The sequence below is a fragment of the Vigna radiata genome, chromosome 7 (assembly GCF_000741045.1).
Source record: "Vigna radiata var. radiata cultivar VC1973A chromosome 7, Vradiata_ver6, whole genome shotgun sequence".
NCBI lineage: Eukaryota > Viridiplantae > Streptophyta > Magnoliopsida > Fabales > Fabaceae > Vigna > Vigna radiata.
In genome coordinates this window covers 30971681-30997273 of record NC_028357.1, presented here as the reverse complement: position 1 = coordinate 30997273, position 25593 = coordinate 30971681, and the positions used below count along the sequence as shown (strand labels likewise).

Sequence of the window (25593 nt, the reverse complement as noted above, 5' to 3'; positions counted from 1 at the left end):
TAAAGCGCACCTGGAAATGCAATGACGCAGAGAGAAAAGGCGACGAGGAAAATGATGAAGTGCGCATAACCGCGGGTTCGCGATTTCTGATTTAACAAGAATCAAGACGTCGGTGCCCCTAATACCCGACGTCTATTCTCGACTAGATGTCGGGGACCTCACTAATATGACATCCATTCGACTTAAAAAATAATATTCGAGATGTATATAGACGTTGGATATAAGGGGAGTCGTCGTCCAAAACAACTTTTCACCTACCCTGTCAGCCATATAGACGTTGGTCTTGGGAGGCCCGACGTCTATAATCGAATATAGACATCGGGGTAGCGGGATCAAACGTCTATATGGCGGAAAAAAATGACTTTTCACCTACCTGTCATGCCTATAGACGTCGGGGATCCTCCTAACCGATGTCTATATGTCCAACTTATTTACGAAAATGTCATCGATCATTTAATGCAAAAGATTGAACAAGAGGAATGCATCTCCTAAAAAAAATGAACTATGAATATAGTAAACAGCCATTTAGGCCCTCATAATTACATCATCACAAGAGGTAATTATGGCAAAACAATAAGGCTATCGAAAATCCTACAATTTAACAGGATGATTTTCAATGAGATGTCAAAGGAGTTGCCATTTTACCATATCCATCTAATCCTAGAAACCTTATTCTAGAGCGTCAAAATGTTTTGGATAGTAAGATTGAAATCAATTGTCTTTGTACAGTAAAGTCTAAGCTCTTGTCTTTAGTTTTAGTGGTAAGATTGTTGTAAAAAATAATATGATGATTAAGTCGGTAGATATTATTTGATAAACAGAATTAACTATTTATAGTACAATAAATAAAATCATTTGCTTTTTTTTTTTGAAAAAAGTTGACTTTTTTTAATTCTTTCCTTGAGTTTAAACCAAAACTTTAACTTAAAAGTTTTGCATCCGATCCTATTTTGAAAATGTGCTTGAATTGTTGTGATAATTTTATTAAGAAGTATATTTTAAATTTAATTCAATAATATAAAATGTTTGGAAATCTGAACATATATATTTTAAATTAATTTTATCTTTTTAATTAACCTAAGATTTCTATCAATTTTACTGAGTGAAAACAGTGCGAGACTACCAAGGTCTAGAATGGTGTGCCTTTGACTTTCTTTGTGAATTCATGTAAGACTTTTTCTTGCAATATATATGGCCAACCGAACTTTTTCGTGAATTGAATTGGGTTGTTAGAAGTCTCATATCCATTAGAGATAAGATCAAATTATAATATATAAATGAAGTACAAACTTCACTTTACAAACCAGTTTTATGAGATTGAGTTGAGCCTAAAACCCACTTCTAATATGTCGCGTGAAAGAATGTGTTAGAAGTCTCATATTGACTAAAGATAAGACTTAAACGTGAAAGAAAAACCTTAAGATTATATCTTCAGATACCATAACTCTAGTCAAAAGATTCTCAATTTTTTCTACATATTCAGACAAAGAACTTTATTGTTTGCCATCATCAAGTATGGTTGTCACTTAATAACTTTTCCTTCCATGGATAATAACACCAGCCGCACACTTTCTTGAATGGTTGTGCCTTCTAATTCAAAGAACTGTTCCACTTTAACACGCCAATCTCTTAATTAAATTAGTCCCACATGAGAACTGCAGCTGTGTTCTGTCAAGAAAGGTGGGAGTTTCTTCTTATTAATTTTTTTTGTTTAGGACTCATTATTACTAAACACCAAATATAATAATAATAAACTAGATATGTTATTTTTCTAAATTAAATAAATAAAAATTATTTATAAAATAAATAAAAACTATCTATAATTAAATAGTAAAAATTATTTATATTTACTTTTATAATTATAATTTCATTATTTTCATTATAAAAAAAAAGATAAATACACGTACACATAGTGCATGTATTTTTAATAATAATAATAATAAAACTCTAATGATCTTACAATAATTTGTTTCTAAACACACTTTTAAGTAAAAATGGCTTCTGTTAATATTTATTAGTAAAATAATATTTTAATGTAGGTTACAAATATAAGTTTCTCTGTGTCTTATCAACAAATTTTTACTTTTACAATTTAAAAAAATTATAAAACTTATATTAATGAAAAATATGATGTATGATCGTATTAAGTGTTCTTAGACCCTCTTATCATAAAACATTCCTATCATTTAACATGTAATTTATTTATCTACATTTAAATATAGAAACATCAAAGATATTTTGTTTTCTTAATAATATAAATAATATAGATAACGTTCAATAATTTCACTAACAACAGTTATTATTACATTATAAAATTACTTTCAAGAATGTTGGATTTTTATTATACCTTAAGAAACAAACTTTTAATTGATGTCTTTTTCGTATTAAATCAGATTGATCCTAATCAATGTCATAAAAAGAATTAATATGAAATTTACATTCATTTTATAACAGTTTATAAGAAGCTTGATTTCAGTTCCATCACTCACCGAACCCGTAAATTACCTAGCCTTAAGCCAAGACTAAACTGGCTACATGCAATGCAGTGAGAAATTATTGAGACATTTGTTGCAACTTAGATTTGAATGGAAAACAATTTGTAACCAAGTCTGGAAGATGGAGTGTTGATATGGTGATTGATTAACCATGTTCATGAAGTTTTTACAGCCATTTCAACTTGCATATCTGCATATCTGCTTATGTTATGCCAAATATAAGTGTTTTGTACATGATGGAAGATACATATGCTCAACACATAAATAGCACTCCATCAGAAACTAGTAATGTTTCTGTTACACCTAAATTCTCCTAGTTTACATAAACTTTATACAAATCTAAAAGCTTTTCCAGCAATCATGTAATTCAGCAGAGCCTCTGGGTTTTAGTCAATATTTAGGCAAAGATCATATGAAGAGGGCGAATCTGTAGGAGTGTCGCTCTCCAGTGAAGTGTCATCCTTCAGTGAAGATGGAAATATGTGACAAAAACCTTTTTGCTTATGCATTAAACGCCAATCTTCGATGTAGGTCCCTTGGCAGAAATTGACATGGGGAAATGCTCTCTTTTCTATCATTTCTATAATCTTCTTGGTCTTGCCAAGAATGTAAACTGAATTTCTCACAGTGTCCTCTCTCTCTTCAATAGTGCTATTCAAACACTTGTTGGAAATAACGAAGGGTAAATTGCTGAGACATGCACCCACTATATCAGAAATCATCCCTGTAAGTGCTTCAAAGGCCCTCTCACTTGTGTTATCTCTTAATAGTTCTTGATTTAAGAGAGCAGTTTTGCATATTCTGTACATAGTGTGAGATGCGGATACTTTGTAGGGCCATAATGAAGGGCTTATCTTCATGCATATATGCTTATATTTGCCTTTAAATTTTTCATACCTGGTTTTTGCAGCATCGGCTAGTTGCTCAAGTGTCTCTTTGGGGCTCTTATATTGAAGTGAGAGCTCACAAAGATCCACATCTAGCCACTTATCATATAGATCAACTCCAAGCCAAACAATTTCTGCCGCTGACCTGAGTTTATACAATTCTCTTTCTTTGTCCAGGTTATTTTCTATGTACTTGACAAAGGGGAGTGCTTCATTTAGAGTGCTTATCAATTTTTTGACTGCATCCCTATTGATGTTTGGCAGTGCCACTACAATGCTAGCTAGTGTCACCAGAGGAAGTGACCAACTATATGCTGCTTTTGCACAATGCAAAGAAAGAACATGGTCGCTGTCAAATGTTTCCACTCCCCTGAATCCCTGCAAGAAAGAACATTTCTTCTCCAATAACTCAATAAGAAGTTTTGGCTGCTTTTTCTCTCCTACTTGAACCCAGTGCATAGTGGCATCACGATTCTGTTTCAGCATCACCTCAACTAACTCTTCCTCACCTTCAAGATACAAAACAAATGATCTAAGATCCACCTTCGGAGCAGACCTTGATTCTGTTCCCGAGCTGACGCTCGAAACAGTAGAAATAAGTTTTGATCTGAACTTCTTGCACTTATCAAAAAATGTCAAGATCCAGCACATGAGGGTTACTGAAACGTACTCGGTGGCTTTACTCATTAGCACAATCCCCACCTGAAGTTTGATGCAGAAAGACATTACAAGAGTTTTTGCATCATGGGCCAGCTTTCTGGACTGCCTGTTACGAATTCGAAAGCCTAGAGGGCTTTCTTTAATTGAGAGTAGCTTGGTAGTCCAGTACCCTTCAACTTGGAACCTTCTCTTGCAGGTCTTGTTCCTCACATTTGGGCACTTATAGGTTATGGCAACGAACCATCTAAAGGCAGGAGCAATAGTACCCACCACCACTGCAGCAACCTGAACTATGAGAATTAAGATGGTGGACCACTTGTAGTCAGAGTCACCGTAGCAAAAATCAAACGACCGCGGCATCAAGTAAGATCGAAGAATGGCCTCTCCTAACGTCACGGTACTTAGAAGACAAAAGGCACCAGAAGCAGTACAAGACACTGACCTTCCAAGAACAAATTGGGGGCTGCTTGTGTGGGTCATCATCCAAATTTTCATCAGTTGATCTCTGAGTCCGTTCACGATTTGATTCCTCTCGGAGGCAAACACTTTTGAGCACTCCCTAAGTGCCTCTTCGTTCATCCTAAGTTTAAGCTCGAAATAGTGCTTAATCTTTGGAATACTCACGGCTGAGGAGGTCATGGTCATCAACAAAATCACCATGAGGAGCAGGACGAGGGCATGTTCCACCCAGAACACATAGATAACACCGGTGACAAACTGGATGCAGATGTTCACAATCATGGTAACCACAAGGATGGCCATGGCCATGAGGTTCATCATGGTGTCTTTGTTCTCGGTGATCCCTAGAGTTGGCATGGAATTGGCCATTATTGTGCAGATCATGGCGCTGCTGCTGAGTTTTGATAGCTGATCATGGCGGTGTGGCATAGGGGTGTTGAGATCCACTGATAGCTTCACTGCTACAGCTATTATTGCCAAGGAAGTGGCGTTTAAACAGAAGAATTTGCAAGGAAACCAAAATTTGCGGCCTCGAATTCCGAGTATGAGATCTGCACCCATTGCTAGGAGACAGGCAAGAGATGCTGCTGCTATGTATATGCCAATCCATGGCATCGGTTGGCTGAACTTGGTGGCATCCATGGATCCATTGCTATCACAACCGGTTATTGCCATCTATCTCTCAGGGGTAAGACGATGCTTCTGTTCACTGTAGAGTTATGTTATGCTACATATCTACCATAAGCCTTTCTCTATGGGTGTTTCTAGGTTACAACAGCGCTTTGCTCTTCTCCACACAATCTAGATTACCAAGGAGACAAAATTTGACCATTTTAATGGAATTTGTTAATTGCTATTTATATTTTGAAATACTAATAATAAAATTTGTGTTATAAAGTACTCTGAAAGCGATCTCGAGTAATAAGTCCAATTACTGCAAACAAATTAGGTGGCTAAAAGTCGTGAAATACGTTGACGCAAATGCTGATGCAATTTAGAAATATTCTAGGGTGTTGATTGACGGCGGCAAAATAATCTTATTGGAGCTTAGTTTTCTACTCTGGTTTGGTTTCCTTTTCCAACTTGTCTGCTGCAACGACGAGTCTCGCTTGTACGATGATGTCATTAAGCAATATAGTATATATCATTCAACTCACCCGTTTTTTTTTTTTTTCAAATCAGGTGTCTTACAGTTAGATGTGGGATGATGATATTCGTTCATCTCAAAATATTGCGCATTAGAGTAGCAATAAGAACTTGATCAGAAGGAAAAAGTGATACAATGATTGTCGTGATGTGTAGGTGAGTTTCTTTTGTTCATGCTTGTCGGATGGAGATGCTACAAACTAGACAACTCTTTCTTCTTTTGATCAAAGACGTCTATATTAATATATAAAGAATTTTCATATTAGGTGTATATAATTATTTTATTTCATATTTAATTATATTTTAAAATCATAACATTTTAATTTGATAACTAATCTTAATGCTTCACTAGCACACACAAAAATAAGATGCATACTTCAAAAAAAAAAGGCTTACCAATATCATATGATATATTAACAATATTTTGATATAACTTTGACACATCCAACATGTCAATATGTAAACAAATTTTTAACTTTTTTCTTTAATTTGTTAACCTAAAATCACTCGTTTGAAAATTAGATAAACTAAGACTTAGTTTTTTTTGTTGTCGCATCTCCTTTGTTGGTTTTTCTTGCTTTTTCGACTTTAAGACCTAACTTTTTGTGTTTCTTCTTTTTGTTGCTTCTTTGTTGTGTTTGGTCCATTAAAAGTCATCATTTCATTCAACCTAGCATTTTAGTTTGCGAGTAATTTATTGTGCACATAATAACATGTTCACTTCAAAGTATTTGAAAGTAAATGAAAGAACAGATTTGCGGGAAAATTAAAATTTCCATCCGCACTGATGGAAAAAGACAGGTAAACATTTACAATCTGAAAGACTTTATTATCCTTCCTTTTTTCTAAAAATAAAAAATAGAAAGTATAAAGAATGTTAATGTAATTCTTATTGAAAAAAAAATATTATTATTGTAATACTATTTTTTTTTCATTTTAAAAATTAATTTTTTACTTTATAATAATTTTAATAATTATATATTATTAATATTTATCATTTTATATTATTTTTATAATTAGGGATATTCTGATAATTTTTAATTTTTATTAATTAAACAATTTTTTTATCTCTTGCATCAATCAAATTTAATACTAATTTTCACAAATTTTATTTTTAAATTTATTTTAATTCACCTCCAAATCCATTCAAATAAAAAAAAAATTATCCTCAGATATATTTACTTGCTCTCCTCCAAATGATCTCTCCAAAATAAACACTAGAGTGCTTGCTCTGTTGAAAGCTACCATTTTGTCCAACCTAATATTTGTTGTCGTGTTCATGACATATTTTTCAGTAAGAAACATAATCTCATTTAATTGGTGATAAAAAGTTTTGATTCTTTTTTTTTTTTTGTTATAAAAGTGGTCTGGGGATGAGATTGGGAGATATTCACTCAGTTATATTTTTTATATGAACTTATTTTTAATAAATCTATTCTATCGTTTAAAAAAATAATACATAAAAGCCAATAATTTATCTTAATGATCGGTTCAAAAAAAAATATATATATCTTATTATAATAAGTAACAATAATAATTAAAGTCAAGAAAAGAATCTTTAGAATAAATGGTCTATCAAATCCACTTCAATAATAAGGTTTAAATCCTGGATTTTTTTTTTAGAAAATCTTAATTGCGTCATCAATTTTTTAATTGGTGTTAATTAAGTTCTACTTTTTAAAACATGATATAATTTGGTCATTATTTCAGCGATCTTAACTCATATTATGTTAGTTCGTAGTTTTTATTTAATTTTTTTATTTTTTTTAATTGTCACGTATTAAATGAAAATCTTATCATGTGACTGTGACAGTGGTAGTATCACATGTAACATTTGAAACAAGTTTTATATGAAAAATGACAATTTAATTCTTTATTTATATTGTCTTAATTCAATTTCTAATATTTTTTTTAAAACTCGAGCAATTTCATTCATCTTCGAGTTGAAATCAAGTTTAACTTTTACGTATAATAATATTTTTATTAAAATTGATATTTTTATTACACATTTTTAACAATATTAAGTTTATTAAATTTATATTTTGCATTGAATTTTTTTATGTTTTTTTTAAATATTTATGTATCAATAATTCCTATTCAAATGTTAGAGTTGATTTAAAAATAATAATATTATAAATTCATATGTAAAACTTTAAAATAATTTTATACAATTTAAAATAAATATACTTAAAATTAAAACACAAAATTTAAATAAAATTCAATGAAAATATTAATTTAAATAAACGTAATCTTATTAAAAATATTAATAAAAATATCATTATAATAATTATAAAATTTATTAAGAGTGACAAAGCACACCAATCCAGTCCGTTTAATCCTCTGTTAAAAATGGGTCAATCCAAAATAGTCTATCAATTAAAAGTCTAATATAACATGGAAATGGACTTAAATTTTTTATTTATTTTTTATATGAAAATAAGTTTATTCCAAGCTGAAAAGGATGGTCGTTCTGATTGTTTTAATTTTTGGTTGAGTTGTATCAGATTTTGACGGGAATATCAGATTGTGTTAATATGAAGTAACGCAACACATGTTCTAATTTTTTTAACGAAGTCGAAATGGTAGGCTAACTCAACCTGCAGAACTAGTCTGTCTAGTTGTCAGGCTTGGCAAGTCAGATTGGTTCGTGTTTGATACTTTTTGTCATCCCTAATATTTATATAAAGTTAAAATTAATCATAATTTAAAAAGAATTGAAATTGCTCTAAATTAAAAAAAAATGAAAGACAAAATACTTATAAAAAAACTAAATTAAGATTTTTCACATCATATTTTTTTTAAATAACACATGGCACTACCACTGACATATCACACTATCTCATTGGATACTCATTCTAACATTTTTTTAAAATAAATAAAATATAAAAAAATACGAACTCACATGTAACACTTTAGTTAACCTTGTTAGTAAATTGCATAATATTTTACAAAATAAAAGTCCAATTGAGATCAATTTAAAATAATATTTTTAAACAAACCCAATATTAACCGAAAATTTAAACCTAATATATTTAAAGGTTAAATTTATATACTTTTATTTTATAACTTCAACATAATTAGTCAATCCAACTATTATAAATGATTGTATTCTCTAAGATATTTTATTACATATGATTAATAGTCAGATGACGATTTAGATAATGAAAATTTCATTCACCATTTGACATGGTAATATAGATAATGCTATTGATAACATGGTTAATATCGTTCAACCAACTTTTACTTTCTTTAATTTTACCATTTTTAATTCCATATATAAGAGACATTGATACATATAGGAGATCCTCAATTTGAATCCCAATACTGTGAATCAAACATGTGGTATAAAAAATGTCAGAAAAACTAGAAAAGACTTCAAATTCAAAGTTTTACCCTTGTTGTGTAGCTTGAAAGATTCAACTCCTTCTTTTGAAAAACTACCAAATCTACTTCACCATCTCATATTTGTCAATACTCTAATGATGGAAAAAATTATCAGAGATCTTATAACATGATGTTTGGTTTTACATCACTAGAACCAAAGCTTAACAAATGATTGGACAACTCGAGAGAAAAGAGAACCACCATCATTTAAAATTCAAGGTCAATATTGTCATTTCGTTGCCAATTTCCTAAATTTTTCTCATCTCTACATTTATTGTACTAAAAAAGACATGCATAAATGAAAGATTCAGGTTACATAACTTTTTCATTTCATAATTTCACTATATTTTACTAGTTAATTATTATATTATAGTAATGTGTCGTATTTCTTTTCACTGGCAATAACAATTGTAGTAAGGTAAGCCAACTTGATCAGCAAATTGTAATCGACTTTAAATATATACTTGATATTGCAAAGTCTTTTAGAATGGCTAAAGAGAGGTTTGCTATCAAATTCCACAAATAATATTAGATTAAAGATGATTTCGATTAGGCCACAAATGGAATGAAAATGAAGGTGATGAACAAAAGTTGTTGAATAAATACATAATATACTTGAAATACAAAGTGATAACTTACAAATATAGTATATGAATTGCATGCAAATTGTATTTAGAAATTATCCAAATTTATTTTCCTATGAACAAAATAGAAATAGCAACGATGTATAACATAAACATTTGGATAATTCACAACATAGGCGAAGAAACAAAGTTACTAGATATCTTGTTTAGCCTACAAACTAGAAAATATGTTTTTAAAAAGAACAAAAAAACTTCATTGAGATTTTTATATCATGATAAAATAGGAAAAATTACATTACAGTGAAACTCTGAAAGAAACTTGTTGAAATACAATAGTTTGCTCAATTCTCAAACTCAAATCAATGTAAAAAAATTACAAATAATTTACCTTTATCTTTTATTGGGGTGAACATATACGAATAATAAGTTATATTAGGACGATATATGGATAAATTATATTTTGATGGATGAGAATACACAGGTATATATATGTCAAATTTCTATTTTATTATTGAATTTCACTTGTAATATCAAAAGGTGAAAAATCCAAATTGAATATATGAATTTGACTATTTTTCATTATGTCAAGAATGTTCAAAATAAAACTTCTCATTAGACTTGAAAAAGAGTAAGACTTTTAGCAAAGTCTTGCATTTAAGTCAGACTTTTTTTGGTTTCATCATAGTTCTCTTTTCACGTTCAAGCCATACATAAATACATCTTCACGTGAAATTATTTTTTCTTACTATATTGTATCTATCCATACCCATATTATCCCAAAAATTATTTATTATAAACTAAAATGACTTGGTAATTTTATTAATTATTTTAACAATTCAATTATAAATAACAACTCAATTATCATTTAATGATACATACTCCATATCAGTTTAAGAAATAATAACTTAATAACTCAATTATAATTGTTTTATGTTGACATTTATCTTTATTAAGAAAGGTTAAAAGAGTTTATGTTATTAGCAGAAAAAAAAAATATGATTTCATCATTAATACTTGTTTTGATAATAAATTTTCGGTGTCGAATAATCCTTTTTAAGTAGACTTTTATTTGGTGCTATATAATATAACAGTATTTAGTTTTCATATTCTTAGAGTCTAATTTCAACACAAGGATTTTATTCTTCTAAATGTTCTAGAGGGATATATTCACATTTATGGTTCATTATCTGACTTTATACAACATTTAATATTAATACGTGTTTATTTTCTATTTTAAATTATTGATGAAAATTCAAGTTATTAATTAGAAGATCATTTTTGAGTGTCTTTCACACGGACACAATCACATCCTTACGGTAAAAAAATTGATGTAATTTTTGACGAGTATGTGAACATACTTATGAGTCAATTTTTAATGTTACTTTTATATTATCACACATCTGATACGAGTTATTTATCAAATGGAGTCAATTTATTTTTATGTTTATATAATGAAATTCAATTTTTAAAATATTATCATAAAGCGAGGTTTGTACTAATTTATAAGATTAAGTAATATCATCTAGCACAATTTCACGTTACATGTATTTCCAATTTTATCAAAATATAATCAAGATAGATTTTAGTTTTTTTTTAAAATTTAAATTATCATAAAGACTTCAATTTTTTTAAGCAAAATTATCACAAGGACCACAATTTTAATTGTATTTTTTTAATTTTTATTTTATTATGTTTAATAATATTTTTATTGTTTTTATTTAATTAATGTAATATTTAAAATTAATTTAATTAATTGAATATATGACAAAAATAATAAAGTAAGAAAAATTTGTAGTGATTTATATTAATGAAAAATTAAAGAAATTAAAAATAAAATAACTAAAACAAATATGAAAGAAACCTAATATGTATTTATAAAATTAAATATAATAAAAATAATTAAAAGTTTATAATAATTCAAAATTATACTTAAAATAATTATTTAATATATTAAATATCTATATTAATAATTTGGAAAGGTTACTTTTTCCAATAATTAAAACTAAAATTTATATATTTGATAAGGATTAAAAATAGCAATTTTAAATTTATAGAAATAAAATAAAAAAATAAGTATGGAAACAAAATCAAAACTGGCATGTTTAACATTGTAATTTATAAAACATGAAAATTGGTAAATAAACAACAGTCTAAAATTCCCCGTCCAGGCTTAGGGTCTACAGTGAACAGAAAATCCCAATTTTCTTTCACATACAGAAAAACTCAAATTCCTTTCTCCTTCTCTGAGTAATCGAAAATGGGAGGTCACGGAGGTCTGAATATTCTCCCTCAGAAACGCTGGAACGTTTACAATTACGAGAACAGAGAGAAGGTTCGTCGCGACGAGGAGCAAGCCGCCAAAGAGGAACAGCTCAAGCGCGAGCAGGCTCGGAAGCGCGACGCCGAGTTCCGTCTCGAGCGTCTCCGCACCGCTCGAGGTTTGGCACCGAAGCTTCTCCCTCCTGGACCAGAATCCGAACCCGAACCCAAACCCAAACCCGAACTTGAGCCCGAGCCTTCTTCCGACGCTGGCCACATCAACCTTTTTGAAGGAATCAAGATTTTCGACCCAATTCAGGAGCCTCGGAAAGAGGATCCACCGGCAAAGAAGAAGAAAAAGGAGGAGGGAGGACCCAAACCCGCCGTTGTTGTGGGTCCGGAGGATGAGAAGTATAGGCTTGGTTACGGGCTTGCCGGGAAGGGGGTTCAGTTACCGTGGTATCTTCGGAAACCTAATGATGACGTAGTGAAGGATGAAAGCGGTGACGGCGATAGGAGGGAGAATAAGGGTGAGAAGAAGAGGAAGACGATGGAGGAGTTGAGGGAAGAGAGAATGAAAAGGGAGAGAAGAGAGAAGGACCGGGAGAGGGCTTTGAGACACGAGAAGATGCAGAGTCACAGAGATGTTTCTGGCAGTAGGAGGAGGGTCTCTAGATGAACATAACATCGTGGGTTTTCTTGTCGTGTTTTCCTCGAAGAGTTCCCCCCATTATCATTGGATATTACGATATCTGAAGTTTATTGTAGTTTAAAGTATAGTTAATCAAAGTGGTTTGGTTTTTTTCATGAGCTTATAAATATCTATGCTTCTTTTGTTTAGAAAAAAATTAATGGAAAATGACTATTTGCTGGCAGTCTGTATATGTGTCTATAATTTTCATTTCAATTGTATTTATGGAGATGGGGAATATAATTCTTCATAATGTGAGAAGACACTCTTACAGATTCTGGTTTGTTTCTCAATCTGCAAGTTTGATGCTTTTGCATCTTTTAGTTTCATAATGAGTTTTGCTGCTTTCTTTAAGTTCATGAAAAAGAATTTGATGGAGCATGTCTACTTGCTTCCTGATAGGATATGGAGGGTTTATGAGAGAAAGAGAAGAGTTATGAGAGGGGGAGAGAAGAATTAACGAAACCTAACTGTAATAACGGTTAGGGGAGGGCGGGAAAAGAGCTCATATAAAGAGCTGTTGTATTGTTGTACAGAGTCAGTTTTTGGATTCTTTGTAAAGACAGGACTCTTTTATCCTGTGGAGGGGGAATTGGGCTCCCTTGGTGGTGTTGGGGATGTACAGTGGAAGAAATATCAATACAGATTCATTTTTTTTACCATCTGTGTTCTTGTTTGGGTGTGTGCGTGTAGAGTTTAGATAGGTTTCCAGAAACCTATCACTTCCAATGGCATCCTCACTCTGCTTTCTTGCATTCTTCTTAAACAAAAATTCTGACCACTTTCTCCCAAAGTTGTGGAAATCTCTAGATAGATAAAAACAAGTTAATTCACCGTCAAACTTTTTTTCGAGTCGAGGAAACTCATAAATCTCTTAGTAAACTCAAACTCTGAAGTCAATAAGTTAGTTAACAAGTTTGAAATTAATGTTTATTCGATTCTTATCTCACACAATGACAAAGTTTTATTATGACTCAGATAATTTGAAGAAATTAACTCAATTTTTAATTGTTCACATTAAGAGCTTATGCCTTTATTATTTTATTTATACATAATTTAGTCATTTAATCTTATTTAGCACTGATGAGCGGTCATACTTTATTAATGTGATTTGTTACTTTTCTTTATTATGAAGTGAAAATATTGAATTATTGTTTTCTTAAGAGTATCATGTTGTACATATGCTATAAGTTATCGATAGATTTTCTTTATATTGAGTAAACTCTTAAGTTTAGAAGTGGAATCTATGGGTTGAGTCTACAAAAGCTCCATGAGTTTAGGCTTTTGAGCTTGTTAACCTTACTTCCCTAAGTTTTCTGCCGTTTTATATTTTATTTAACCTCTGCTGTCACATCTCTGGTTTCCATTGTCCACCGTGTTATCTGGTGGTGCATTATGTTACTGTAGCTGTAGTCCACTTCTGCCAGAAAAAAAAAAAATCCAGGAAGCTATCAGTGTTGTTTTCAGATTATCCATGTCTTTCCGGTGAATTTTCTGGCAACCATCTGACAGCTTTCACAGCCTATCCTGGTTTAGAACCTTACGGGTCATGAAAAAAAAAGAGTTTAGTTTTAAAGATAGATTCAGTGCAGACCGGACTGTCTATTTAAAACAAATCCAGTGCACTTTATTCCAATCCAATATACTTGTATCGCTTCCTGCCAGACTGCCATATCACGAATGCGCACACCACTGTACGAAGAGACGAGGGAAGGAAGGCCAGCTTCTAATTTGTCTTCTATGCTCCTTAGTCCATAAATCCCAAATCACCGTTAAACCTTTTCTTTTCCTCTACATCCCATAATGCATGCCATGGAAACTACCTTTTTTCTCTACTTTTTCTGCCTTCAATTTGAATATGATGACAGACATTTGCTCAGCTATTTTATATTGTTTCAACAGGTAATTGCGGCTTTATCTTGTTTCAGCACTGGACAATGTTATCTCAATTGCTTGGTCTTGGAAAAGGAAGTTTTAGACTAAGAATGATGCCTTTAGATGCTTTAGGTGAAATACTTCAGGTTTGTCCATGACTTTCTCTGTGAACAAAAAATGTTGTATATCGAATCTATGATTTACTTCAAGCTTGACAAGAAGCCAATGTTTTCCTAGTGACTATCGGTGCTAGAAATATTTAAGTTACTAGAACAAACTACTTTTATTAGTAATACTGCTACTGTAATTAAGCTATGAAGTTTTATTACAGTTTCTACTGTAGCGAAGTTATTACTGTTGCTGCTACTTAAATTTTGGAGTTTTTTTAATCTGTAAACATTGTGTGGAAGGAAATTAATACTAATATCCTTTTTGCATTATTGAGTGTCTAAGAAAAACATTTTACTGCGGTAGTGGATAATTTATAAAGATCCAGAGTAACAGAGTAAATTTAACAAGTGAAACTAAATATTCAAGGAGGAAGGTTAGGATATAAAAGGTAACGGGGACCTTATCACTGAGAGCAAAGGGTTTCATATGATTTATCAGTTAATGAGAATAGAGTGGCCTTTAAAGTTTTGAGGGAATATTAGCATTTACTAATGAAGTGTGAGCGATTTAAGCAGCAACATTTTCGTTTGCAATACTATTTTGTTAAGGGGATGCAAAAACAAGAAGACTGTTGCATTATTCCGAGAGTTTCTATGAAGGAATTAAAGGGAGTTGTTGAGAAATGAAGGAAGCTGAAGTATATTAGTGTATGCTAAGAAGTGACCGTAAATGTAATTGTTTTAAGGATATGCATTTAATCCATAAAATTTCGAACAAGTTCTTTTGAGCAATGTCTACTATTTTGACGCGCCTATTTTAAAAGTGTCTAGATATTTAATAACGGAACTAACTTTGTTACCTCATTTTATTAACCTTTGACTTAATGAAGAAGAAAATAGAAGGCATAGGAAGCTTCTGGGATGATGTTTACATATTGAAGATTTTAATCACCTGATCTATCCAACCTCTTCTCTTCGGAAAGATGCAAAAACCTGTCATACTCTTTTTATCTAGTTTTTACCCTTTTCCTCTCTATATTTTGGTACGGTTAATTTGAAAAGGGCTTAGTTGTCTCTCAACTTCATAGATTTTATAAACATTAGGATCAATGTTAGTATATGGATTAATAACTTGTATAATATATATTAAAATATTTTTGTTTTTCAAATACATGAGATTAGATGGATGGACAAGATGACACTTTGGCCTCTGAAATAACAAAACAGATGCTACCACCTCGCTTTGAAGAGCGTAACATTTGATCTCGATGTATGAGATCACTTCAATGAATTGTCAGAGTCTAACATTAAGAAGCAAGTTAAATGTAGTCGTCGTGGCAGTTGGATTAAATTTGTGAGTGGAACAATTGCTGTGGTGACTCATTTGTGCAGATGCAAGGGTATCCAGACAATGACGTGAACCCGAATCAAAAGTCAGATTCATCTACCTCTAATAATTTCTTTGCCCAAAATTGACTACTTATGTCAAAACGAACTGATCAAAATGTTTGTGGCAATGGAACTTTCCTTTTGAATTGTCGATCTTGAACCTTTTGTGGCATCTTTTAGCATTGTAGCACCCTTTCTTATTGTCATCTCACATACTACCTCGGCACGTGATGTTTTTAAACTTTAGAATTGTGAAAAAGGCAGTTGAGGAACTTCTTTATTGTCACTCTCATAGAGTTCGCCTCGCCACTTAGACTTGGACTTCATCTCAAAAAGGAGGTAGTGATGATCCTCATTTCTGTAACCAAATTTTTCAATCAACTAGGTCTAATAAATCTGAATTAAGTAAATACTTGGATGAAGCCTTAGAAGAGATTCAAGGAAATTTGGATATTTTGAATTGGTGGGAACTAAGTTCGAGTAGATTTCTAGTTCTTGCAAACATGGCAAGAGATGACTCTACAGTGACATCTAAATCTTCCTTCAGCCCTGGAAGAATATCTTTTGAACCACATTGCAGTACTCTTGCACCACATATGGTAGAAACACTTGTTTGCACGCAAGATTGGCTTAAAGGGACACACCCTCACTATTTTCCTCAAATGAAAAAGAAGATATTAAGGAGCTCGAGAGATTTGAAAAAGGTAACAATATTTGTTTTATACTATATTATTGTTCCATGCTTACTATAATATAAGTGATAAGTAACATTGTTTTCTTAATTTTGTAGACACCATTCCCTCACAAGATTTTACTTATCTAGCATCTTGTGTTACACTAGATGATGACTGAAAATGTAGAATAATTTTCTTTTTGTGACACTGAATTAGGATTATTTTGTATTTAGTTATTTGGACCTTGTATTCTTGTTTTCTTTTAATCTCGGGTTGTTAACTTGTTGCTTTTCTTCATGCTTGGGTTCCACTTTATGATACTTGTATGGAACTGCAGACCAGGGTTGTTTTGTAAGCTATAAATGCTAATCAGATACAGAATTTTCCTGCAATGCACCTTGGCAGCACCCTTCAGAATTCTACAACAACGAGGCTTTGGCACTGAAAATCATACCCCCATCAAACCAAGCAGAAGAGAACAACAGGTAAAACAATTATACTATATAGTTAAACAAGAATCAATAATGCAAAAAACATTGAATTGGAGTTTTATTTCTATAGTAGAAAAGATTAATTGAAATAAATGCACATCTATTGAGCTTAGCTGTAGAATGCATCATAGAAATCAAGGAGTTACAGCATGTCATACAAAAGCTTTATTGCTATTATTAGCTATGTCACAAAAATATTTATTATATGGCGCAAAAGCACTTACTCGGCCACCACATAATGAGAGTTATGCAAATATCTATAAGGTTTGGATTCTGGCAACAAGACCGTTTCCTCTGTTAGTGGTGCTTATTGATCTTGAACACTTAATCATATAGAAAACTATCAAAAACTTAATGAAATAGTTTATTTATTATTTGAAGTTTCTTTTAAGCACATTCCTGCTGAATCCAATGCTGAGTTCTCGGGTTAACTATTGTAACTTCACATCAATAATGGAGTGAAGGAAGAAATTGTTGGGGTGCAGGAAACAATACCGTATATTTAGAGTACTATTTGCTCTTCTTAAACTGGTAGTATGAATATTTCAATATTTTGGTTTTCCTTTCTAAGTTAGACATATGATTTGTTCAGTAGATCACCTGAGTACGTAGATTAGCCTATGATGCTCACATCCATAATAAAAAAGGATTATATTGTTTGGCAAGCTGTCATAACCCTTTTTCTTCTTGTTTTTTTTTTCTTTTATGTCAAAGGATAGACTTTCTATAATTGACTTAGAAGCTCATAAAGGATTCCAAAATATAATAAAGTTTCTATAATTAAAGCTTTACAATGGTAACGGATCGGATAAGGTGTCTATCCTTAATCCGAAAATGAAAATTTCACCTGCAATTTAACTAACTCACTATCGGTATGAAAATCCGTTTCAAAAAATATGTGGATATTTTAAAATTCGTTTCAAATATTAAAAATTATATATTTTATATATTTTTAAAATAAAATTTAAATAAAACTATAAAAAATATATAAAATTTAATATAAATGAAATAAAATATAAACTAAATTTTAATTTTAATTAAATTTAATTTGAAAAAATATAAATTAATTTTATTTTAAACTAAATTTAATTAAACAGTAAATATTGGTGGATATTAACTATTCATTACAGATTTTATCCATTAACATATGGGTGTGCAAATTTTTTTGTATATAACACTAATTAAAAAAATAACCATAATTAATGATTAGTTTCCACTATTAATTTATGTCCACTTAAAATGATAAACACTTTTATCTGCTAAAAGAAAACTGAGAGTAGCATGAAGCGAAAAGGTGAGCCAGTTAAATTTGGTGGTTGGAAGGTGACAGCCAATCTCTAGTGTCAAATCAAATGCTTGTTGAAGGGTTTGCTTTCTGCATAGAAACATTGAATTATTCAAACTATAGTTATTTATCCAAACATGACTTAAATTAATACAAGGTTTAGTTTCAAAATCTTAGTGCGGGGACAACTTTAAAACCAGAAGCTCGTGAAGAAAGGAAAACGAAGATGTTGACTTCATAAAAAGAAGAGATTTTGATAACCAAATGGCCATTAACAACACAGAGTCAGAGGTTTGCATGAAGGCTACTACAAATGATAATCGCTCCCTTTTACACATGGAGAACTTGACCCTCCCTCCGGTAGGTTTTCTATTATTCTCTACAATTACTCCTCCATAGTTTCAAATTTTCAATCTAAATCTTAATATCTGTCTATATTATTATCCTATTGATCCCAACAACACTAGAGTCTAATCTTTTAATCAAAGCCTTGTAGATAGAAAAAAACGATGATGAGAAGAGAGAAATCATGGACTTGATCACATACTTCACACCAACGTCATGGTGATTAACAAAGTTGTTTATTCTGAATGCTTGTTAGTCAAAGAAAATGGTTTGAAGTCTTCCGATTAAGCTACTGTAATATCATAAAATAGATGATTGTAGAGATGCCAAGTTCAAAGCTGTATTTTGTAATGGTTGATGAACAGTTTCAGGTTGTAGTGATAGCAGCAAATATGGGGTGCAATGGGTGCAGGGGGAGAGTTTTCAGAGTTGTATCAAGAATGACTGGTAGGTTTCAGACTCTGTTTTGGAGAAATTTAAAATTGTCATCATAATTGGCTTAAAACCTAACTTCTTTTTTCTTCTGCCAAACCTATTCAAAGAAGCTACCCAAACCATATTTTTAATAGAGATATAACTATGGTCAAACCATTTAATTAAGAAAAAAAAAAGCTTTATCATTTTTCCTACAAAATCTTCTGCATACCTTATGAAAAAAATATTAAATAAAAAATAAATATGTTTAGTATCTAAAAAAAACTTAGAAGCATTCAATATTAAAACAATAGTTTAACATATGTATTTTATATATTAGATTTAGAGTGTTATTTTAGCACAAAAGAGCATAACAAAAACAGAGGTTGGTCCTTTATTTATATTTTGTGAGGGAAATGTGATGTTGCAAAAACTACTACGATTTACATGCAGGGTTGACAGAGTACACTGTGGATCTGCAGAAGGGAGAAGTAACCATAAAGGGAGATTTCATAGCAAATTGCAATTTGCAGAACGAAAGCATTAGAAGCAGAAGCCTTGAGAGTGCGAATGATGAACCCAAGTCTCTGTCTACTTGTTTAGCTCACTCTCACTAACATTAATCTAACAAAATCATAGCTACAAATGATTAAATCATAAGGCTCACTCATAATGAATCAGAAGATGCTGCCAAAGAATTCAAATCTATGCTACTTCATGTTGGTATGAATTAATTCGTTTATTTTATTCACTGTGTAGAAAGAAAATGCTTCAACTTATTTTCTCTTACATGATAATGTGCTCTCATAAACACAACCGATAGAAAATTTAAAATAACTTCAACAAGGATTTTGTAGTCTCTTACAATTGGCAGTGTCTAATAAGCACTGATCTTGCTGCTTTTCCTATGGAAAATTTCTTAGATGTGTTAAAAAAAAAAAAAATAAGAGGACTAATATTAGCTGACTTTTCTGAGATTGGAAAGTAAAAAGTAAGAGAACGGAGACAGTAACCATTATAAAATTGAGTTCATGATACAATCATATGAACTTTCCAAATTCATTACTTGATATCAAATTAGATTCAGTAAAACAGATCAAATTTGCAACTAGTTTTATTGCACATATAACTCAAATTCGATATGATTAAATATATATATATATATATATATATATATATAATGTTAGAAATTTATGAAGAGTCTTGAATAAAAATGAATAATATACTAGTAGAAGAACTTATAAACACATTATCTTAAACTTTTTGATTGGAATGAAAGAAATGTCATATAATCAAATACAAATAATTTTGGAAATTTATGGTAAGCTATTTTACATTGGATAATAATATGTATAGAAGAATTGTAAACTCATTAATTTAAAATTTGTGTTGAAAGTGTTAATCTTTTAAGTAGTTGTGTTCACGATTTAATATCAAATTTCTTATTATTTGTCAGTGAGAAACCTCACAAATGTGGTAAGTCACTTTAAAATGACTTTAGTTTTTGAGTTCATTCATCGGTTGACTAACCTAGTTACATGTTGACAAGTGATCTAAAGAAAGAACAAGATTTTCGAGTGTTTAGGTGCCGTGATTTAATATATAGATAAAATGGCCATTTTCTTTTTCATGTAAATCACCGAAATACTCTTCACTACAAAAAAAAAAAAAAAAAAAAAAAAAAAAAAAAAAAAAAGTGATGGTATATACATTTAAATTTGATGACACAAATGAAATAGCATAAAAGATGTTCGTTATAATAATGAATGGTTTGTTTTGAAAAATAATATTTTGACATATCTAAATTATTATTCTTTTTTATTTTTTATATATTTTTAAAAGAATACAAAAATTTATATAAATATAAAAATGTTTCATTATACCATTACTCGTTTATTTTGGTTCTTATATTATTTACGAGGAAGAGAACACAAGTATTGTTATTTGTTACGAGTTATGTATGAAAAAAAGAGTGAAGAGATAAGTGGAGGGATTGGGAGATCACCAAATTTGGTCCACTCAAATTGCTGAGAAAAACTAAGAAACACACGTGGCGTTACATGAATGATCACTTTGCCCTTTCATTGAGAACAGATTGCCTCGCGAATGGTGTTGCATCTTGAAACTGAACAGACAACATCATTGCATACCGGACTTTTTGACCATGTACGATTCCGTTGTACATTGCACAATGGTTATGAGGCTAAGCTATTATGCCAGAAGCCATTAAGGCACTACAAAGACTTGAACACACAAATTAAGAGTCGTTGGACACATTACAAAAACGTGATAATGTAAAACTTTATATTTTTGGTTTTTTCATTGGGATGTTTTCGGGGTGACATTGTTAAAGCCTACTTAGTTTGTCTGGTTTCCTTTCTTGAATTTTTATGTTGGGGTAACATTGTTAAAGCTTAATTACAGTTCTCTACATTGTGATCATTGTTGTTGTTAGAGACTACCAGATGTATGAAGTCATAGGTGTGAACACCACACCAATAAACTCTAAAATACACCTAAGTGGTTGTCTTCTTATAGTACTCCATGCTGAATTTGGTCGTTGCATGGAGGTTGGTAGTGTGATAATTGTTTAGTTGGTTAAATTTCATGTTGCGCATTTTTGTTTGCACATTAGTTTCTCTAGACGAGATTTCAGTGCTATTATGATCCATTTTTGTGTAGCAAAGAACGTACTCAATTGTAACATAGTATAATCGATTATGATCCTAAAACACATGCTCAAAAAGACACTTAATTGATTGTGAAACATAAAAGTATTATGGTTACTCAAACTAAAAAGTTCAGTCTGTAAAAACTCAATTTCAACCCACTTCAAAACCAAATTTAGTTTTTTCAGCTCATTCAGCTGTTGACTAACATAGTTACATGCTCACACGTGCTCTTAAGGATGAAGATGGTTTTTAAGAACATTACTGTTCCATTTAAATTCTAATGACATGAAACCATGATGGAATCCTGGAAGATTCATGCTATTCGTGGTTATCGTTGACAACTTGACATTATCATTTAGTCACTAGATGAACCACAAAAGGTAAGTTACAAAAAGAATGCATGTTACGAAAGTATGAGTCAGTTCACAATCAGACTAACCACAGACCCACAACTTCCCTAATGTTTTCTACTCCCAAAATGCTATCCACCCCAAAAAAAAAGAAAAAAAAAAAGAAGAAAAGAAACAGGAAAAAGAAAAAGAAAAATCAACATCTGCAGAATTACTCTATTTTAACTATTCTCATAAATGCTTGAAAGTCAGGAACAAAGAAACTACGATCAAATTGAAGCACAGAAATGCTTAGGTCTTCTTCAAGAGGTACCCCATTATTATGCCTAGTAAGCCAATTAATACGACAATGACATATGATACTCCACGACTTTTGTTGTCTTCCCGCTTCAGTAGATCCTACAAGCAGTAAAATCATGGCATTAAGTCTTTCCTTACTTCCAAAGCTAACAGTGATATATAAAGAAGATCAAATACAACAGTGACGGCACATAAAAAGGTACTTGCTTTAATTCTAATGAAATCATACTCAGCTATTCACAACAGAAACACACGGTCACAATTCTGGCTAAAATCCTGGAAGACTGTTGTTCCAACATAAATTTTAGGAAAGTAATTGATAGGAAGGGTTGCATTCCTAGCAGATCATTACAGAGGAGAGAGAAAACAGCTTTTTCAAACATCCTAAGTTAAAGTATCTTATACATGGAATTGATGGGTTAAGTTATGAAACACAAACATCATTCATATCCATCACAAATGTTCAAAAAACTAAACTCACTAGCTGATGCAGAAAATCTTCGTTTATCATTTTTCCTTACACCAAAATCAAAACTCACATACACTGGAACACAGAACATCTGTTTTCAGTTACCTTTTAGTTCAAGCAGGGTTTTGAAATAGTTAGAATATATGATGATATTTCAGAGACAAGACAATAAAAAACATATGAAAGGCAACTGCCAGAATCAGAAGCAGTATCATTCTCATCATTTAAGATTAAGGTCCTCCATAATCAAAAGAAAAATAAATATAGATTACATAGAAGAGTAAATCTAATTATCTACCCAATATTGTAAATTCTCACCAGTTCCTGGCGAAGCTTGCTATTTTGTTCAATTGCATTATTCTTTTCTTCAGTCAGTCTTGAGATAAGAGCTCTAGCCTGTAAACGAGCAACTATAATCAAAATAAAGTTGTCTAACAGTACCAACTCTAGAAGTTACAAGCTGGGCTGAATTTACAGCATATGAACAAAGAAGAGTTGAATACAATGGATTCACCCTGTAATGGATTCAAAATGCATATATATAATATAAAAATTTGACTAAATAAAACATCACACATACATCACTTGAAGAAAGTTTTGTTTCTCAAAACCATCTTTAAAAGAGTATTCGGCATCAACATGAGTAATGTATTTCTACATTTTTTCATATCGTTTGCATGGAAGTCTAATATCAATAAAAATTGTGAATAGAGTTGAGCAAGAAAAGAAGGCTTTCCAAGTAATGAGTTTGTGAAAGAGCAAGAAATCTCTGAAAGCCTTTATTTACTTACTGTTATTGTTAAAACCTCCAAATGGAAAATCAGACATTGCAAACACTTGAAGACAACTCTTGGCGAAATTAACATCCACTTGATATTCTCCAAGTGAGATCATAAGGTTGTTCCTTAATAACTCAATTGCATATATTTACAAAAAAAGGAAAGGCCTTTCTGATTTACCTCTGCCAATTTGTCTTGAGCCTCAGGTCGCTCTGTAAACCCTCTCACTACCTGAAAAACACAATAAGAAAAGACATTCCAATTGATATTCAAGGAAATTTAGGGAAAAAGAAAACAGAATAAATCAAGAACCCACTTGTGTGAAGTCAGAACCGTTGGCATTTCCATTCTCTGAAACAGAACCTCTTGGTGAGGATCCTTCCTCAGAACCTTCTGGTACTGGAGACGGTGGTTGAGGAGGAGAAACGTACACCACTCTCAATTTGCTCTCCTCAACCACATGCCCCGCCTCCTTGTTGAACTAGCCAATCCCAACAGCACAATAAATCTTGTAATTCCAGATAACAAAAAATGTCAAATGAAAATGCAAAAACAACTAGCACAGCACATACCATTTCCGGAGTGATGTCCTTCGGACTGGCACCATCAACGGTTTTTACGCTCTGAAGAAGAAACTTATCCTTGCATTGCATATCAGGCGGAGTCTCTTTTTGTGCTTGCATAGTAACTTCCATTTATACAAAAATAAAAATCTAATTCATTACTCAGCCATAGAGGACAACTAAACAAAAAGTAGAAATTCGCATTCAAAATAAAATCAGTACCCATAACATCACAAGTAGATCGCGGCATGACAATTCCAGTGTTCGGACGAACACAATACTTCTTCGGATTGGTTGTTTTCACCTGAAAATCGAAACCAAAATCCAAACATAAACACGCAAATTTCACGCAGTCATCAAAGGAACACTGCAAAAACGTGCGGCTTAAATCCTACATTACGCAAAACCACGTTAATTTCACCAGCCACAATCAAAACTGCCAGATCTCACAGCAGAAGCAAGAACAAAACTCACGATCGAACAACTGTCCAAACTAATTAGGAAAACGAAAGCGAAATTGAGCGTTACCTTGAAGGCGACATAGGCGTCGGTCTTATTAGACAATTGAAGAGAACACGAGATCTGCTTCTTCAGTTCAACTAAAACAAGAAGAAAAAAAAAGAAGAAATGAGAGAAGTGTGAGGGAAACCCTAGGAGAAAAAAAACAGAGAGAAGGAGTTGAAGGGAAACTAACAGGGGAACTTGAGTTCGAGAGGTTCGATGTTGAGGAGCTCCCCACTGCTCATGTTGGAGACGGATCGACGGAGTCCAGACGCAGAGAAATTCGAATTCCGATCACACACACACACAGAGGGAAACGCTTTTGTTCTCCCTTTTCTATTTTCTTTGTGGTGGAGAAAGTGGCCGTATCAAAGTGCGTTCAAACTTAGGCGAATACACAGACACAGTTTTTGGAATTCAGTACCCACACTCACATCACCAAACCAATACCAATATATTTATTAACATATTAAAAACGCAGCTTGATAGTTAAGTTTACCAAACCATGTAATCTAATTTCAGAGCCACCAACTATTTTAGGCTAAATATTACTTTCATTCTTCATCTTTTATCTTATTTTCTACCTTAAGTTTAATGTTTGTAATTTCCCACTCTATATGCATTTTTATATATTTACTTTAGGTGTTTTTCATGGTTTAATGTTGACAGATGTGTTCCACAACTTCCTTGTATGTTTATTTGTGTTTGTTGGCTTCTACAACTTGTCCACATGTTGTATTGATGTGTTTCTGATTTATTTTTTGTTACCAACAAGAACTTGGTAGTTTGGCTTCTTCTTCTTCTTTCTCCA

The 25593-nt window shown here is 31.6% G+C and overlaps 3 protein-coding genes across 13 annotated transcripts; 1 reads left to right on the top strand and 2 right to left on the bottom strand.

The window, feature by feature from the left end:
• Positions 1–2617: 2617 nt before the first annotated feature.
• On the bottom strand, positions 2618–5345 carry LOC106765444. Its single transcript, XM_014650067.2, has one exon. It carries the CDS (start codon positions 5174–5176, stop codon positions 2882–2884), a length of 2295 nt encoding a protein of 764 aa, XP_014505553.1. The 5' UTR covers positions 5177–5345; the 3' UTR covers positions 2618–2881.
• A 6409-nt stretch (positions 5346–11754) lies between these two features.
• LOC106767616 (leukocyte receptor cluster member 1) lies at positions 11755–20143 on the top strand. Of its 11 annotated transcripts, none has more exons than XR_002668581.1 (7): positions 11755–12563; positions 14468–14586; positions 15733–16643; positions 16951–17098; positions 18567–18749; positions 18878–19181; positions 19602–20143. XR_002668581.1 is itself a non-coding variant. In XM_022783430.1 (2 exons), exon 1 carries the CDS (start codon positions 11873–11875, stop codon positions 12551–12553), a length of 681 nt encoding a protein of 226 aa, XP_022639151.1. In that variant the 5' UTR covers positions 11755–11872; the 3' UTR covers positions 12554–12563; positions 14468–15627. The 11 variants fall into 11 exon arrangements, 1 of the variants encoding a protein (XP_022639151.1); XR_002668579.1 differs by having other exon boundaries at positions 18553–18749; XR_002668580.1 differs by having other exon boundaries at positions 18547–18749.
• A 2005-nt stretch (positions 20144–22148) lies between these two features.
• LOC106765592 (vesicle-associated protein 1-2) lies at positions 22149–25258 on the bottom strand. The gene is made up of 8 exons (XM_014650269.2): positions 24976–25258; positions 24810–24880; positions 24504–24585; positions 24291–24406; positions 24035–24199; positions 23899–23949; positions 23258–23335; positions 22149–22569 (listed from the first exon to the last, which is right to left on the bottom strand). The coding sequence occupies exons 1-8, from the start codon at positions 25025–25027 to the stop codon at positions 22462–22464; spliced, it is 723 nt and encodes a 240-aa protein (XP_014505755.1). The 5' UTR covers positions 25028–25258; the 3' UTR covers positions 22149–22461.
• Between the last annotated feature and the right edge of the window lie 335 nt (positions 25259–25593).